General features: G+C 33.9%; 1 protein-coding gene across 1 annotated transcript; it reads right to left on the bottom strand.

The window, feature by feature from the left end:
* Window positions 1-3,210: 3,210 nt before the first annotated feature.
* On the bottom strand, window positions 3,211-6,845 carry LOC144545209 (wall-associated receptor kinase 5-like). Its single transcript, XM_078293797.1, has 3 exons — window positions 5,840-6,845; window positions 5,577-5,735; window positions 3,211-4,577 (listed from the first exon to the last, which is right to left on the bottom strand). The coding sequence occupies exons 1-3, from the start codon at window positions 6,777-6,779 to the stop codon at window positions 3,421-3,423; spliced, it is 2,256 nt and encodes a 751-aa protein (XP_078149923.1). The 5' UTR covers window positions 6,780-6,845; the 3' UTR covers window positions 3,211-3,420.
* Between the last annotated feature and the right edge of the window lie 11,382 nt (window positions 6,846-18,227).

Genomic DNA, 18,227 nt, shown 5'->3' with positions numbered 1-18,227 from the left:
TGACTGATTGCCAAGGCATGTCTATACTGCATTCAGAAAACAAGAATCTCTTTGAGTTACATGAGGTACATAGTACAACAATAAATATTACATTTCAAATGACATTTATTTACGGATGTTCCGTTCTCTCTCTCTCTCTAGTAGTGCAGGTCTCTGAGAGCTAACAACCGGACTACAGGAGACTTGCGTTAAAGTCAAAATGTTTTTTTTATTTTTGTTTTGTTTGTAAGAATCATTAATATGATTCCTTCTCGTTGAAATCATATCTGTTATTTAAAAATGATTTTTTCAATTACTAAAATTAAAAGATGATGTGGACAGGGCTAATTGGACTAGGAAGAGCCGTGTGATTTTTGAACACATTTCCCTTGTTCTGAAAACGATTGAGATGAAAAGTTTACTGTTTTATTACGTAATTGAGAAAAAAAAGTCACGGGACCTAGCTTTCTTTTGCAGACAGTGATTGAGATGTAACATTTCTTTATATATATTCTTGAGAAATTTTTTGCTCAATGTGTTGTATAGCTTATCATTATGTTTTTCTCTTTCCCCACACCACATACACTAGGTCCAAGAGAAGATGTACCGTCAACTGCATGTGCGCATTTGATCAAGTCAATCGTAACTCTTATTCTTCTTGGCACAAGTTGCTAGTGCACTTCTTCCACTAGAAATTTTTTTTTGAAAACTTGGTAGTAGCTACCAATGTTCGTGAGGGGGGATCGAACTCTCGACCTTTGGGTATAACAACTCTTGGAAATTTTCCTAGCCAATTGTGCTACCTCCCCTTTCCTTTCACTAGAAATCTAAAACACTTGTTATCAAGAAGACTTGGAGTCAATCGGAGAAAAATTAAAATAGTAAGGGATCATTATTTGATGAGATATTCACTTATATCAAATCGTTTACGTAACTACATATGAATATTCTATACTTCTAGAAAATTATTACTTTCCACAAATTTGACCAACGTGCACTGGATTAATGCTGGCTAATTGCATTTGAAATATTTTGAATCTCATGAAATTAGTTTGAATTTCAAAACTTATTGTTATCCTAACAAAAATAGTGCATGCATATATTGGCACACCTCCAGATTAAATTTTCAATTCAGAGAAAGAGCTTCCAGAGCATCAATCTCATGGACAACCACATCTTTCCTCAATTACAATTAACGCCATTAACTATTTATTTGGAAGTGAAACTTTCACCGTGATGAAAATATGGTGAGGCAGCCGCTGCGCTCCATGAAGTTACCTAGGGGCTTCTGAATTTCTGATATCTGCACCTTGTACAATGAAAAAGTGGATGGGATTTTGATGGCATAGATATTGGATTCATAAAAAAACATTTCGGTTCCAAACTTTGAAGCCGATTTTTTTTTTGGATCCAAAGTGTTTTGTTGGCCTCTCTTTCTATTTCAAAAAGTTTCCGCCACTCTTTCTATTAGAAACTTCTTTACTATTGTTTCACAAAAAATCCAACCTAATTCTTTTTGAGAATAAACTCCATGACTTTTTTCGAAAAAAATAAATAAAATAGTTTCGATCCTGGAAAAAATACAATCATAATTTGCATGCAGTCTTTCTTATTTTCTATATTATTTAACAATATTATTTATTCATAAAAAATATGGTAATTAACATATATTATGATTGGCTGGTACGTGTTGGCGCAAGAGAGTTGTTGGTGTTAGCTTCATATGCCAAAATTCAACGTGGATAAGTCCAGTAACAACAAGTCAAACAGATAATAAAGAATGGGTTTTATTGGGCTTATTCCTTTCTTTTTCTTTATTAGGCCTAGTATCTCTCTTGGGGGCCACTGAGGGCTTTGGGTTTTGACTTCTTTTCTTCAAGAACAAAATAATTCATATTTACGCTAACAAATAGTCCAACATGAACTGAAATAATCTGCTCTCTAGCTAGTGTTTCAAGATAAGCTGCAAGTACCAAGATATTTACATTCACTATGTCGGTAGTCTGTACAGACCCCGAATTTTTTATTAATATCGAACAAAAAATATAAATTAATAATAATGTCCACATTTTCTTTATTTATTTTTTAAAATACCCAAACCGGCCATTTAATGGCCGGTCCCCGTCTTTTTCTCAACCGGCAATTAATCGGGAAATAATTTTACCAATAACAGATGTTAGCATATGTTGCAATCTTTTTCTCAAAGACTGTATATATTTATTTTGTTCCCCAACATATATGCAGTGCTTTTATATCAATCAGCAATCAAGCAAATTGGTTTAAGAAGACAATGTTATGAAAATCATGGACCACAAAATGGTATGACATTTGCGTTAAAGGAAAGCAACAGCTCTATATTTATGTTTGCTACTATATATGATTGTGGCAACTCAATTATTTATTTCCAACATTCATGTGTTTTTTTCTTATATGTTGTTCAATTCAGTAAAAGATTAATATGAAGTCCATTCATCATATCTCGTTTGTGGTTATTTCAAATTGAGACGTGTTTTTGATGTTTACTAAAAATTGCACCGTATTTTTTTATATACTATTATATTATGATGATGAGATATTCAAATAACATTTCATAGAATCTCGCATACAATAGTATTTAAATTTTAACTGGATCCAGTATTTGTTTTCGTCTAGCACGTTTATAAATTGTGACTATTGTTGTGATCTCTTTGGTAATTGTTTTGTTGGTTATTTTGTGAAATACGTAAACTCCTAATTAGTAAATATATTTTTGTTTGGGAAATAATTAATTTTACTATGTCCGTTAACTATTGAGTATTTATTTCGTCAAACTGTTACCAAGTTATTTTATAAAAGACTAGTTGATTCCCTCATAAGTCATATCATATTGTCGTATAAGAATTTAAATTGTTCATGCTATAGAAAATGTACTTAATGAAAAAAACTGTTGATGCCTTATTGGGCCTATTTCTATCCTTTTTTTCTATTTTGGGCCAATTTGCCTTTTTGTGAGTCACAGGAACTTTTGTTTTGATTTCCAACGTCGGCAGATACCATTATATTGCAATGTTTGTTATTTGTTTTATGTATTAGTTAGTTTGTAATTTTTCAGTACACTCAACATTAACCCTGTCAGGATTTAAAAAAAGTACCAAAAAAAGGTCAGATACCAATACAAAATGCAGATCGACCACATTCAGAGTAAAATCACTTTTGTACGCACAATAGCCATTATTTGGCAGGAAAATAGCGACTTAATGTCACCACGAAGAATAGAAGGGGAGAGAATGATAAACAAATGAAATTACAGACTGGTGCTGTCATTTATATTACAGGATTACACTAAGATATAAAAGAATATAGCCAAATACTAATATAATTTTTAACATCTTACCAGAAGCCACACTTGGCAGAATATTACCTCTTGATATAATTACATGAATAGATGGTGCTAGATCTTGTTCACCTAGGCATCCCGGTTTCCATTTCCAGCACTGAGCTAAAACCAATACTGTGCAACGCAGATGCATCCGATGCAGTATAAAATGTTGCTTCATCTAATGAGCTGTCTGTCTCTTCTTGAACTCTTTCTGGCCCTAGCTGGCTGCCGTGGAGTTTTACAAAATTTTGCAGTTTCTCCACAACTTGTCTCATTGTGGGTCGATCCTCTGCTATGACACATAGACACCACACTGCGAGTTCACTCACTTCTTGGAGAACCTCAATCACCTTCTCATTGGTACCTACAATATCCTTATCTAACAATTCGTGAAGGTTGTTTTTGCTTGCATTTGAAACAAAGCATGATGCCAGATGCTTTCTTTCATATGTTTCATCCCTGAAAATGGCACACTTCCTTGTTATAAGCTCCAAGAGTACTACCCCAAAACTATACACATCACTTTTCTTTGTTAATATTCCAGTGGCGAAGTACTCGGGATCTATGTAGCCCCGCGTCCCCTGTACCACCTTGGCAACATCTGTGTCATCAATTGGAACAAGGTTTGAAGCACCAAAGTCAGAGACTTTGGCACGGTAACCATTTTCTAAAAGTATATTGGCTGACTTAATATCACCATGAAGAATAGTTTGAATGACGGAAGAGTGCAGATAATCAAGTGCCTCTGCTGAGTCCAAAGCAACTTTTAGTCGAGTACTCAGAGAAATCGGCCTTGTTCTGCTATTACCATGAAGCAATTCAAAGAGTGTCCCATTGGGGACAAACTCATAGACCAACATAGGGATTTTATCCTCTAGACAACAACCCAATAGCCTAACTATGTTCTTGTGGTTTATTTGTGAAAGAAGAATAATTTCATTCACAAATTCTCCTTTAGGTGTTTCTTTAAGTTCCAATGCTTTCTTTATGGCCACAACCTGGTTATTTTCTATTACACCCTTGTACACCTTTCCTTGGCCTCCCCTGCCTAATACACGATCATCACTGTAATTATCTGTTGCATTTTCTATTTCCTTTTTACTGAACATGCGGAGGTGGTTGGCCATCATTTGATAGTATGCATTGTACTCTTTTTTTTCTTTCATGTGCCGTTTATGTTGTAGATACCAAATAAGAAGGATACATAAACCAAGTAATACAGCAATACCAAGTATGCAATCTGCATTTATGCATAGAAAATACGAATAAATTACTTGGCTGAGTAAATTGTTTTGCTAGGAGAATAATTTCAATCAAGAAAGAAAGAACGAAAGAAAGAAAGGACAGAATAATCTAATAAGACCATTAAGAAATGAAGACCATTGATTCAAACGACAATTGACAGTTGAAAGAATCATTATAAGGGTAGTTATCTCTATGTTTATAGTGATTTGTTATTGCTGTATGTTATTGTTTCTATTTAGTATTGCTATAATGTCATTATTATTATTATTATGTCGTTTTCATTTAAAATACTTGTAATTATGTAATACGAGTACAAACAGCGAATCATTAAGGATTTTACAGAACAACTACCAAAAACATAACTTAATGGAAATACTTTAGTTGTGTGTGTGTGTGTGTGTGTGTGTGTGTGTTTTTTTTTTTTGTTGGTGGAAAATCCAAATGGTTTGTTATCTTTGCAAAGCCCTCATGGATATTTCCATGCAACAAAAATCTATCACTATTTACATGGGTAAAGTGCTTAACAGTGTTGGTATTGTCACGGATACTCTTGATGATAGCAATACTCTTGGGTATAGCAATTTATGTTGGCTTACTCTAGACAATAGTCATTTTTTATCCTCACATGTAGTGAAACATTTTTGTAGCATGCGTGTTTTTAAGGAAACGAGTTAAATCTCTTGAAACTAAATAATATTTTACTATTGGTACCTTAAATCACTTAAAGTTAGTGTCAATATATACTAGACAATCGATCAGTACCTAATATTCTATTGGACAATTAAGAATTGCAAATTATAATTACTTGACAACAACTTATGTTAACAACCCTATAACTCGTTAAGGAAATAGAAAAAATATATAAAATTTTTGTTTTCTTTAATAAATTGTGTATTAATTTTCATAAATTTTAAATATTATTTAATCTACCAAATTACCACTTTTATTCAAGAAATTCATCCTTAATTTTTGAAGCTCAATAGAGAATACGTACAAATTACCACTCGAGCAGTTTTAGAAAAATTGTCAATGCAACTTCCAGTTGTGGCATTGCCTTTGGTGCCTTCCTTGCAGAAACATTCGTAGCTTCCCTCTGTGTTTCTGCAATTTCCGAAGCAGGGATATTTATCCGGAAATTTGCATTCATCAATATCTGTTCGGTTCCAACCATAGTAAAAGTTACAATATTAATTAGAATAATATCTGAAATAATTTACAAGCGAAACTAAGATGCTTTTCTAGTTAAATAAAAGTTACCTATACATCCGTCTGGAATGTATGGATTGCCCTCAAAACCATGTATGCATTGGCAGAGGTATCCGTCACCATTGCTTGTGTTGTTGCAAGTGCTATTTTTGCTGCGACATGCAGGGTTAGGGTTCTGTTCCACACCATTCTGGCACATGGCGCCACTGTCTCTTATAGCCCAGTCAAGCACAGCAGGCACACCATTTGGATTTCTGTCAAGGAAATCATGCTTACTCAAATCCTCAACTTGGAACTTGTACCGGTCTTCCTCCATCAGAGCAGCATAAAAGCACGGGTTAAACCTCCATCCGGAGTTTTTAATACCATTCCAATGTACTCCAAAATAGTTGAGCTCAGATGGTATCGACGTCTGGCAACAACCCAGCCCATCACATAAACCACCTTTGCCAGGTGAGAAATTTGAGCTAGCACAGTAGGAGTAGCAGCCCAACATAGCCCTTTTAGTATCACCTGTGATAGCTAAGTATGCAAAGCTTTGACAGCCAATTGTTATGAACTTGTTGCGTCTGTTGGAGAAGAGATAAGGAAGACCCATAAGTTCCACCTCGACGAAAGCCTGCTTGTTTGTGAGACTTACATTGTTGTCCTCATTGTAGCAGCGATAACTGATGAGATTGTAAACAACAGCTTCACCACTGGTTATGTTCATATCGATTATCTCGATATGGCCACCTGACTCAAAATTATAAGCCGACATGAAGGCCTTAGGGGGATTTGTGGACTCATCACACATTATATTGAATCCATTCCGACAACAGTTGGGACCGATTCCGAATGGGTATGGGATGGTGATGCTGCCGCATTTCTCTGGGCAACCAGGCAGTGACATATTCAATGTGGTTGAGGCAACCAAAGCTGCTGAAGAGAGCAGATTTATTAGTGTAAGGTAGAGAAGGCATTGTAGTTGTAATTGTCTCACACAAGCCATGGATTTTGTTCTCTCTCTTTCTTTGTCCAAGTTTTTCCACAGTGTGGACTAGTTAATGGTTAAACAAAGGATTGGCAGCTAGGCGAAAATTTATAGAGCTCAAAGAATATGTTCCTTCATTATTTCTTCTAAATATCCAAAATGAAATTTCCTATCACTGGGGCGGTATTAAATGCAGGGCTAGAGGCATTGTTAGATATTTGTTTATCATATATATATGCAACTCAAAATTGGTAGCTCAGTCAAACCATCAATTGGTCAAATACTGCGGCTTGTACTCAAATGTACACCCGACATAGATGGAAAAATTGATATAGGCATTGCAATTTTTAACTAAGAAGAAAAGTCAACCCTTCTTTCCTTGGTCAAAAGTTATGGCTACTACTCATATTGTTCAACCGATTTATGTGAGATAGACAAGAAAAATTGTTGAACCGACTTACATATCTATAAATAGGAGATATCATTATCATTATCATTAACACACATTTATGTATCCCCCACAAATTAGTATATTTTCAAACCATATACTACAAAATATCATTATTCTATAATTGCTGGATATGGAGGAGTTGTTGTTCGTTGCTTCCAAGGTCAGTCTCCAAGAAGCAGTAAGTCCAGATAATATTTGTTGCACTTTAAAGTTTTGCACGATAGACACAAAATTCGCTTAAAAATGGCCCTTTTTAAGATCCGAATAACAAAGTTTCATTATAATACATTTTCAATTATTATCCGACGTATTCTGTTTTGTAGTTAAATATCCAACAGGCACGAGGTCCCATAACTTGACGAGTTAGGTCCTTTTGTTTTTTTTTTCTTGCTTAGTTGTCTCCGCACTTGTATAAGTAGTCGTGTCAAAAGTCGTGTAAGGTTGAAAATTTAGTGTAACGAGTTCAGAAATAAATTAAGTAATTGTTATATCAATCTATTTGGTAAGTTCCGTATGCAGAAGTTTTGACTAATTAATTTTACACAATATATATTTAAAGAATTTCAAACATATAATTGAAGTTTATATATACGATCGAAATATTATTGAAAATCCCGAAAACCGCTGACAATGATTGAAGATGCAAAATTTTAAGCTCAATGTTTTGTACAGCTTATATTTATGTTTACGTAAATCAAATGACTAGTAGTCTGAGGTAAAGGAAATATGTTGTTAAGGCAATGTGTACGAGCTACAAAATATAAATTTAAGGAAGGATAGATAAGCAATCAAATTTAAATATGAGGGAGTGTTGTTAAAGAAGAATACATATGAAAATACTCTGTAGTTCTATTATGAATTAATAAAATAAAAGAAGAGAATGAAGATTCATGGAATAAGTGATTGTGTTTTAGTTCTTTCTTATACATCTTTTAATATTTTGTCATTATTTTCGTGATAACGAAATTATTCTTTAGGAATGCTATATATTACAAAGCTTAATAGAATCTCAAAAAATAAAATAAAAAGCTTAATAGATGATATCGCAATTTCCTTTAGAAAAAGTACCAACAGCATTTTTTTATACAAATATATTTAGTTCCTAGTTTCCAGGTAAATAAATTTCTTATATTTATTTCATTCCGAAGTGAATTAATGAATGTCCATAAGTCCTATTCTTAATATAGTCATTAGTCAGAATTGAGTTCAGTTTAAACATAATATGGAGGCTTGTTTGTAATTTCTGATATATTAATCCTTATATAAGCAATGTTCATTAGTAAGAATTGAGTATTGAACAGATCGATCAACTCATTCCCTCTTCTTCGTCTAATTGTGGTAGTCGAGATTTATAGTTCATCATAGTACCACACGAGGGGGAAATCAAGATGTGAGAAATCTCAACCTACCAATCTCAAAGGGAAGAAAAGTGAAAGAGAGCCAACTCTATTTGTTTAGTTCATCAGTACCGAAAAATGGACAATATTCGATCGAACTTGCTAGTTGTTGAATGTTGATGGTGCTCTTCTCCGTCTGATTGGGATAGTCGAGTCTTATCACTTTAAGAATGGGACAGTATCTACGAGGGTAAAAAACATAGTCATGGGTCGACATAGTTTTCATTTAGATAAACTTACAATAACTGCAAACAGTAATTGAGACGTAAGATTTTATGTAATTTGTTACTGCTGCTTGGGAATTTTCTAGCTCAATGTTTTGTATAGCTATCTTCTTGCTTTTGTTTTATAAATTAAAAGCTCACACACTAGGTCAAAGAAATTGTACCTCTTGTCTTTCTTGTCACAAGTACCTGGCCGCTCTTCATCCACCAGAAATTTTGAAAACTTGTTGATTGGACATGTCATTACTGGAATTAAATAGCAAAAAGAAAACTTTGCGTCAACTAAAAATCGTTCACACACAAATAGAAAAGTCAAATTGAATATTCACAAAATGAAATTAATATTCTCCAACAACTTTCTGTGCACTTCATTCGTGTTTGTTACATTCAAAATTTATTTGATCTCATGAAATTTGTTTTATTACTTAACTTCTATTTCTCCTAACAAAAATAGTGCATAGGCACACCAGTGTCAGTATCATTGCAGATTCTTCCGTTGGTAATAGCATTAACATTGCTAATAACAATTTCTATCGGCATACCCATGGCAATAGTAATTTTATACCCGCACACATAGTGGCAGATTCTTGTACCTCTAAAATTTTCCATTCAATCAAAGAGCTTCCGGAACATCAATTTGTGAATTTATGATGAAGTGTGCACCTTGTACTATGAATAATGACCCCAGCATAATAATTCAATTTGACTGAATCAATCCAGAGATGATAATTAATGCATATCATAATCGAGCAGGATTAATTTAATTTTAGAACGATGAATCGACTGGTAAGATATGGAAAGAGTTTTAAAAATCTATCAGGAAGTTTCTGCTTTAATTACCCATTCGTAAAATATATTATCATCCATAGAACTCTAAGTACCTAACTCAATCAAAGAATCGATTCGATCGAAACTCTCCATTAGTAAATGAGATGCACAATATTAACAAATATGTTTGTTTTTTTGCGCATATTTTTTGAAAATGGATGTCCTATAATTTTCACAATAAGTCTGTAAATGAGCGTATGGCTCAAATACATCGTCTTGACTTTGATATTTAAAGAATTATTAATTCTTCCCTAAGACTTTTTGGGTGTTACATTCTCGTATCAGTACGATAGCCATTACCGATAAAACAGGTGGTATTCTTCTATCAGATATGTATTACCAACCAATAGAAGAACAACCCTTCTTCTATTTGTAATATGTAATGTACCGAAAGAAGAAATCTATTTCTTTTAATAAAATTTCATTTATATAATTGGCTAGCCCCCCTTGCTAGCCATAATAACCAAAAAAAAAATCCTACACAATACTAAATATATGCTACTAATGGGAAAAAGGGCCACAGATATCGGTTTTTTTACCGTTAGTGGTCAACAGGATAAAACAAGAGAGGACCGGAACCTCTTGTAGCAGTTCTAACACAACCCTAAACGCTAGCAGAGTGCACTTGTTCTACTAATTTTGTACTATAACCACTAGAAGAGAGTAGTAGTTCTCATGGTTCCGAAAATCGGCCGATTCCGAGTCAACTCGGCCGAGTCAACTCGGAATCAGACGGGACCGGGCCGAGTTTTACCCGAGTTTCGCGCATATGCGAGTTTTTCAGTAAAACTCGGATGAACAGTGCTTGACTCGGCCGATTTTTGGTTGACTCGGCCAGTTTTACCCGCGTATGCGCGTATCCGATTTTTGGTCCGAGTCAACCGAGTTTTAGTCCGAGTTGAGCCGATTCTCTTCTACCTGGACCGATTCTCACCTACTTGATTCTTGGTGAATTTGGCTCTAAATTTCTCCGATTTTTTCTGATTTTCAAATGGTTTTCTGATGAAGAAGAAAGGGTCTTCAATCGCAAATGGGCATGGTGCATGTACACCGGTAGGATGAACCATGGGACCCCTTTAACAGATGTGAGAAGCTAAGAAGTACACTGGCGTTGATTGGCTTATTAGGGTGGGCTCCATTTGTCGGATTAAATGGGAGAGATGAAAACAGTGTTGTGCTTCACCTTGCATGGTCGCGGTTAGCAGAGAAACATGAGTCTGTTAGATGGGCCACAGCTGTTAAAAATGTGAACCGCTCTCAGCCCTCTCTTTTTCCTTTCCTTTTCGCTGCCAGCTGCTTCGATCTAATTCAAACTTTTTTCTCGTTTTGTCCTCTCCATTTCATTTGTTAATGGTTACGTCCATTTATTCATTGTTAATGGTTACGTCCATTTATTCATTTGTTAATGGTTACGTCCTTTTTCCTTTCCTTTCCTTTTTTTTTTAACTATTTCCTTTTTCTTTGTTGGTTTCTTTTATTTTCTATATACTCTCTATTTTCTTTTTTTTTTAGGGGTGAACAAATGACCTTAGCAATACTTTGTACAAATTATTTTTTTCACAATTTTTTTCCTATTTTTTAATACAAATTTTTTTTTTTATTTTTGGGTTAATTTCTTATTTACCCCTGAAAACTTGTTCAGTTTTCTATTTACCCTTCAAGTCTTTATTATATCTAATATATCCTTTAACTTTGTTAACTCTTTTCTATTTACCCATGGAGTTAATTATCCATTGTCAGAGTATATATTTTCCTATTTTACCCTTGTTCTAGTTATAGAAATCTTTCACCGGTTATTTACTTTTAAAGAAGGCAGTGCTTATTATGACTTTCTGGATAGCATGAATAAATAATAGTGAACATTCATAACATTGGAAGGTTAAATTATAGCGAATATCCTTCACGCGAACAATCATATAACATTGGAAGGTTAAATTATAGCGAATATCCTTCACTTCCAGTATTACGACTTATAATGGCTTTTACTGGTATTATATGAACCCGAACTTTCATATATACTTGGGCCTATATATTTTAAAATTGGAAGGTTCAATGTACTATATGATAGCGACGTATTTATTTTTTCTGTTAAAGTGAATAAATGATGTTTGTTTTAAACAAATAAAATCATATGGCATCTTAAGGTACTGACATTATCTTCCTCCTAGCATATGAGGCATTCGACCATTTGGAGCAGTGACTGGTCAGAATGAAATCACACTAAAATTACATACCAAAATAAAATCACAGTATAATACCGCATATCATCTTCTTTTACAAAATTACTAAAGCATAACATAACACCAAAATAAAATTACAAAAGGATAACCTAACACTGTAACACCAAATTACAAAAAGTTCCAGTAAGTACTCATCATGATCATCTTCTATTCTCAAATTTTTACTTTTACTCTTTTATTCCTATAAGTCAGAAAATTACATAAACAAATTCCCAAATAAATTGAAAAACCACTCGCGATTCTTACCAATATAGAACTTTTCCAGCCTGTCCAACGAGCATAAATTTCATGTGTGCTTTGGGAATCATAGACAGTAATAGAAGCAACTTGTAGAATCTATCATAATTGAGAGGAAAAGAAGTGTTAGAGATCTTTCGATTTGGAGGCAAAGAATTCAGAATCCCCAAAAAAGTCTTTTAAATTCAGATCAAATCCTTTGAAGCATACCCACAATATTGATTTCCCTTTTTATTGTAGAGAAATTGTATTCCCCACAAAAAAAAAAATGTAGAAAGGTGTAGAAACAACAATACTGCAAAGGAAAAAAAAAAGAGCGTACAAAGATGCAAGAATAAGAGAGATTGTTGTAGAGAACAACGAGGAAGCTTACCTGAAAACAAGACAAGGGCGTAGAGGAGAAGAGAGCAGGGAGACTGTTAAAGAGTACAAGAGAGCAGAGGAGAAAAATGAGGGCATAGAGCAAAATCAGGAGAGCGCGAATTATGGAGAAAAAGTTGGAAAATAAGAGAGCACGATAAAATGAGAAAAAATGAGAAGATGGATCAACGTCTGTGAATCTTCTGTGTAAGAAGGATATTATTGTCTTTTATGATTTCGACCAGAGATTTAACCATGGTTGTTTCCAGAGTTATTTTGTAATGGGTAAAAAGGAAAGAGTTGTAAAAGTTAAGTGGCAAATTAGATATAATAAAGAGTAGAGGGGTAAATAAGAAATTAAAGAACTTTTGAAGGGTATGTGAGATATTAACCCTTTATTTTTAAGAAATTTCAATGTGGGTTAAACCTTTTGATAATGATGTCTATAATCTTTCTTCATTATTTCTTGTTTAACAAAAAATGAAATTTGATATATTTTGATCATCATTCCAAAAAATCATGTTAGATTAGTACGTATTGCTTCAAGATTCGTGCATATCAAGTTTGTGTGAATCTTAACAAGAATCTAACAGCTCTGACCCGTTGCCATTGTTCTTCACAGTGTTAAAAAGCATGCAAATTATTTTTATCAATTTTTTTCTACTTTTTGGCTACAAAACAAACTTCTACCAAAAAAATCCGAGTTACCGATCCGATTCTTCCGATTCCGGCCGATTCATCCGATTCCAATTCCATGGTCAAAAATCCGATTCCGATTCCGATTCCGAGTTTCGGAACCATGGTAGTTCTAGCAGCTCTGAATTTAGAACCGCTAGAAGAGGGTTGCTCGGTGCATAAAAACAACACTCATAAAGAGGGTAATAACTTTGACCGTCCATCACTTTTTGTAAAAAACTCTGTTTTGAGCGGTTAGAAAGTTCGTGAGGAGATATTCAGAATGCTCGTGCAATGGAATATTGATTTTGCATGGCATTGTAAATCCTCCTGGAATGGGAATCTTGCGCAGTAAGAATTGAAAAGAACATCATTTAGGGTTTCAAAACTGGAGTAGAAGTTTCTGATTCATAATGGAAAGTTATAAAACTGATTTGAACCAAAAAACTGAAAGTGGTAACATTTGGAAAAGACTGCAACCAATATCACCAATTATGGCAATTAGTAACTAAGTATATCTTTGAAAAAAAAAAACTAGGTGGATAAAAGTAGTAACATTTGAAAAAAAAAAAAAAAAAAACTTACACATGTTTCATTTTGTAGTATTGTAAGCTTCTTCAAGTTTGACGAACTCGTTAGGATCCAAGTTTCAATTTGAAAAAATAAATACAAATAAATGGAAATAGTGAGATCCTTCAAGTTCTTAAATATCGGGTGTCGTAGTGGCAAAATTGCTGTTTATAGTTTCTAATTTGGAATAAAGAACACGCTTTGAATTTGTTAAATTTAATTCATGTGCAGTACTCCGAATTTGGTACTGAAGATCTAACATCAAATTACCAAAAATATTAAAAACATTATAGCAGTCATAGCCGATGTAATTGAGGGCTCGTGCTTCAGCACTAGTTATGTTGATGTCTAACAGGTCGATGTTAGATGTAGAGATGTATGGTTTAGGTGGAATGGTGGAGCCATTGCATGTTATATCGAATCCCTCCCGGTAACAGCCAGGAAGGGTTCCGAATGGGTAGGGGATGCTGATGTTTCCGCATTTGCCTGGGTAACCGGGCAGTGTCGTCGGAAATGCAGAGGCTACGAAAGGTGTTGACAAGAATAGGTTTATCAGTGTCAGGTACAGAAAGCACTGTATCAGTGATTATCTCACACAACCCATGGATCCCTCTTTCAACCTCGCTTGAAGTCTATGCATGAGTATGACTGGTTATTGGTAAAACAACGGATTCATAAATGCAGATTTATAAAGATGGAAAAGATAATTCCCTTCTCTTTTGAGGATAACATCGTTGAATATAGGTTGGGCTGACTTAGACTAGCAAGTCTCAGTAGGTTCACAGCCGTATGATTTGAGTACCATTTATTATGACGGATATAATATAGAAGGGAATTATTCTCTTTATTTATTTAATTAAGGAAAATATAGTTGGAGACAATATCAGCGTCCACCGTGTTGCTTAAGAGTTAAAACAATCTGATGAATTAATTGCAAATAGTGATTTAGATGTAACATTATGATTTCTAATGCTTCCTACGAATTTTTTAGCTCAATATTAGGTAGATTATCTTTATGTCTAGTTTTGGTTATGTAACACAAGAATTATTATTTTTTCGTTCGAAATGTTTGTGAAATTTTTGTCTGGATTCTAAACATACAAGGAAAAATTAGAATCAGGATTGGGTGAATCGGTGAGAATGGTCGAACTGGATCGGAAACTCTGACTTTTTTGTCAGAAGCTTGTTTTATACGAAAAAATGATAAAAAAAATAATTTATCAAAAATTTCTGTTTAAACAAATCATAACAATCAAATAATCCACTAATACAATATAATACAAGCATTTCAACACTTATAATTACATATAGTTATATATTTTAGCAACAAAAGATAGGATAGTGTGGTGGTAGTTGGCTTGGAAGATAACAAAGAGGTCCTTTCTTCGAATCAAGAGGGGAGATTTTTTGGAGATTGGTATTTGTGCATTTCGGCCGATGGTATTACTAGAATCAAACCATTTCGGCTGAAATTTGACTGGAATATGACCATTTTGTCCTAAATTTTACTGGAATCGAATCGTTTCGGCCCAAATTGTACAGAAAATTCACATACCAAAACTCGGCTTGAAATCGGATCGGCCGAAACGGCCATGCTGCCATGTTGATAGCTTCAGGTTTGATAATTTGCGAACCTGGATCATCTCCAAACAAATAAGGTAACAGAAAAGATATTTGCTGCATGCTTGGATTAAAGAATTATTCAATATTTCTTTTTGGTAGAGATGGATTAAAATCAAATGAAAAAATGCTTTATTAGTAACAGCTACCTTCTTCATTTTGCAAGAAATAAATGTTAATTAAAAAAAATCAATAAAGTCCAATTGCAGGGCACAAAAGATATATATATCCTAAATTTTTTAGGTTGCATTAGAATAGATTGGAGAGCACAGACTTATGGTGTATGCAGAACCTGATTTCTTTTTCAGTATTGCACCGTGTCTGATCAAGTTGTAACTCTCTTGTCCTTAATCACATGGTTTGGAAGCTCAGCGGAGTCCGATCCGAGTTTCACTCGAGTCACACGCTCATGCAATTTTCTCATCAAAACTCAGTTGAACAGTGTTTGACTGGGCTGAATTATCCGATTATTAAACCTAGTCAGTCCTAGTCAGTCTGAGTCAGGCCCAAGTTAGCCCGAGTTAGGCCGAGTCAAACCGAGTACTTCAGTTATTTTACAATTTTTTTCCTAGCAGTTCTTAATCTATGATTTCAAATTACAAAAAAAAAAAAAAATCATATTATGCAAACATAATTTGAACTCGAAAAAAAAATTAACACATACCTTGTCAAGATAATCATGTACTAAATTTATGTTGCCAATGTAATCTTGCTTTTCTACGCATAAATAATACCTAGCATGCATCAAAAGTGTGATCTATTTGTAATGCTTGTATTTATTATATAATTAGCATATTATTTGACTATAATCTTTTGTCGACATACTTTTCTTATAAATTTATTTTTTTACAAATGTTTTTCTATATTTTGGCTACAAAACAAGTTTTTGCCAAAAATATACGAGTTTCTGATCCGATTCTTCCGATTCTTCCAATTCCGGCGGATTCATCCGATTCCAATTCTACGGTAAGTATCCGATTCCGATTAAGTTAACCAAACGACTGGTTGACAAGGCATGTCTATACTGCAATTAGAAACAAGAATCTCTTTGAGTCACATGAGGTAAATAGTACAACAATAAATTAATATTGCATTTCAAATGTCATTTATTTACGGGTGTTCCGTTCTCTCTCTCTCTCTCTAGTAGTGCTGGTCTCTGAGAGCTAACAACCGGACTACAGGGGACTTGCGTTAAGGTCAAAATGTGTTTTTATTTTTTTTAAAAGAAGCATTAATATGATTCCTTCTATTTAAAATCATATCTGTTATTTAAAAATGATTTTTCAATTACTAAAATTAAAAGATGATGTGGACAGGGCTAATTAGACTAGGAAGAGCCGTGTACACTTCCCTGGTTCTGAAAACGATTGAGATGAAAAGTTTACTGTTTTATTACGTAATTGAGAAAAGTAAGTCACGGGACCTAGCTTTCTTTTGCAGACAGTAATTGACATGTAACATTTATTCTTGTAGATTCATAAGAAATTTCTGACTCAGTCTCAATGTGTTGTATAGCTTAACAGTATGCTTTTTTTTTCCTTTCCCCACACCACCTACACTAGGTCCAAGAGAAGTTGTACCGTCAACTGACATGTGCGCATTTGATCAAGTCGATCATAACTCTTATTCTTCTTGGCACAAGTTGCTAGGCGCATTTCTTCCACTAGAAATTTAGAACACTTCTTACCAAGAAGACTTGGAGTCAACCAAAAAAAAATCAACATAGCAAGTGATATTTATTTAATGAGATATTCACTTATATCCAATCGTTTACATAAATACATTTGAATATTCTATACTTCTAGAAAATTATCATTTTCCACAAATTTGACCTACGTGCACTGGATTAATGCTGGCTAATTGCATTTGAAATATTTTGAATCTCAAGAAATTAGTTTGAATTTCTAACAAAAATAGTGCATAGGCACACCTCCAAAATTTTCAATTCAGAGAAAGAGCTTCCAGAATATCAATCTCATGGACAACCACATCTTTCCTCAATTACAATTAATGCCATTGACTATTTATTTTGAATTGAAACTTTCACCGTGATGAAAATGTGGTGAGGCAGCGCTGCGCTCCATGAAATTACCTAGGGGCTTCTGAATTTCTGATATAAATCTGGACCTTGTACAATGACAGAGTGGTTGGGATTTTGATGGCATAGATATTGGATTTGTAAAATACATTTTGGGTCCAAACTTTGAAGCCGATTTTCTTTTTTTTTGGATCCAAAGTGTTTTGTCGTCATCTAGTATATTTAATGTGTCATGTACATGTCCAACATAGGGGTAAAAAGAGATGGAGAAAGAAAATTTCAATTGGATAGGTGGCATTCATTAATTGCAAATTTACGTGGCCTTATATTTACCATTATTTGTAGTGGCCAGAGTTGAGGACGTCCTGAAAAGACTAGGTCTTATATAATATGTCCACATTAACTAATTTGTGGCTTATATTTTGTCCACATGAAAAATTATTATGAATGTTTTCAAAATAAAATTGACATGTCCGTAAACAAGTAGACTTAATTGGAGTCGGTCGTTGAACAATCAACATATATAGCAAGGGATGCCCCAGCACAAGATAATCTAGAAATTTTATAAAATGTCTTTCTTTAAAGATCATCAAACAAAATATCACTCTTCTAAAATTATTGCAAAAAATGTCTCTATGGGCTTCAATTTTTCCCACACTTCCCCTCCATCCCACTTCCTCTGGATTACGCTTTTCCTCTCCTTCCTCTTTTCTTTCTTCCATAATACAAAAACAAAAATTAGTTTTTAATAAGCAACAATTGCAGAAACGAAACAGAAAATCCGGATTAATAAGACACAAAATTAAAATTAAATTATGTCATTTTC

This window comes from Carex rostrata, chromosome 27 (assembly GCF_964058835.1).
Source record: "Carex rostrata chromosome 27, lpCarRost1.2, whole genome shotgun sequence".
NCBI classification, from domain to species: Eukaryota; Viridiplantae; Streptophyta; class Magnoliopsida; order Poales; family Cyperaceae; genus Carex; species Carex rostrata.
The sequence above is the reverse complement of the archived record's forward strand: the minus strand, read 5'-3'. Positions and strand labels throughout refer to the sequence as shown.

Excerpts from the sequence above, each read along its gene's own strand:
- LOC144545209 (XM_078293797.1), bottom strand. The coding sequence starts at position 6,779 with ATGGCTTGTGTGAGACAATTACAACTACAATGCCTTCTCTACCTTACA. Across the intron at positions 5,736-5,839 it reads CATTCCAGACGGATGTATAG|ATATTGATGAATGCAAATTT; the intron begins GTAACTTTTATT and ends GGAACCGAACAG. Across the intron at positions 4,578-5,576 it reads AACTGCTCGAGTGGTAATTT|ATTGCATACTTGGTATTGCT; the intron begins GTACGTATTCTC and ends GCATAAATGCAG.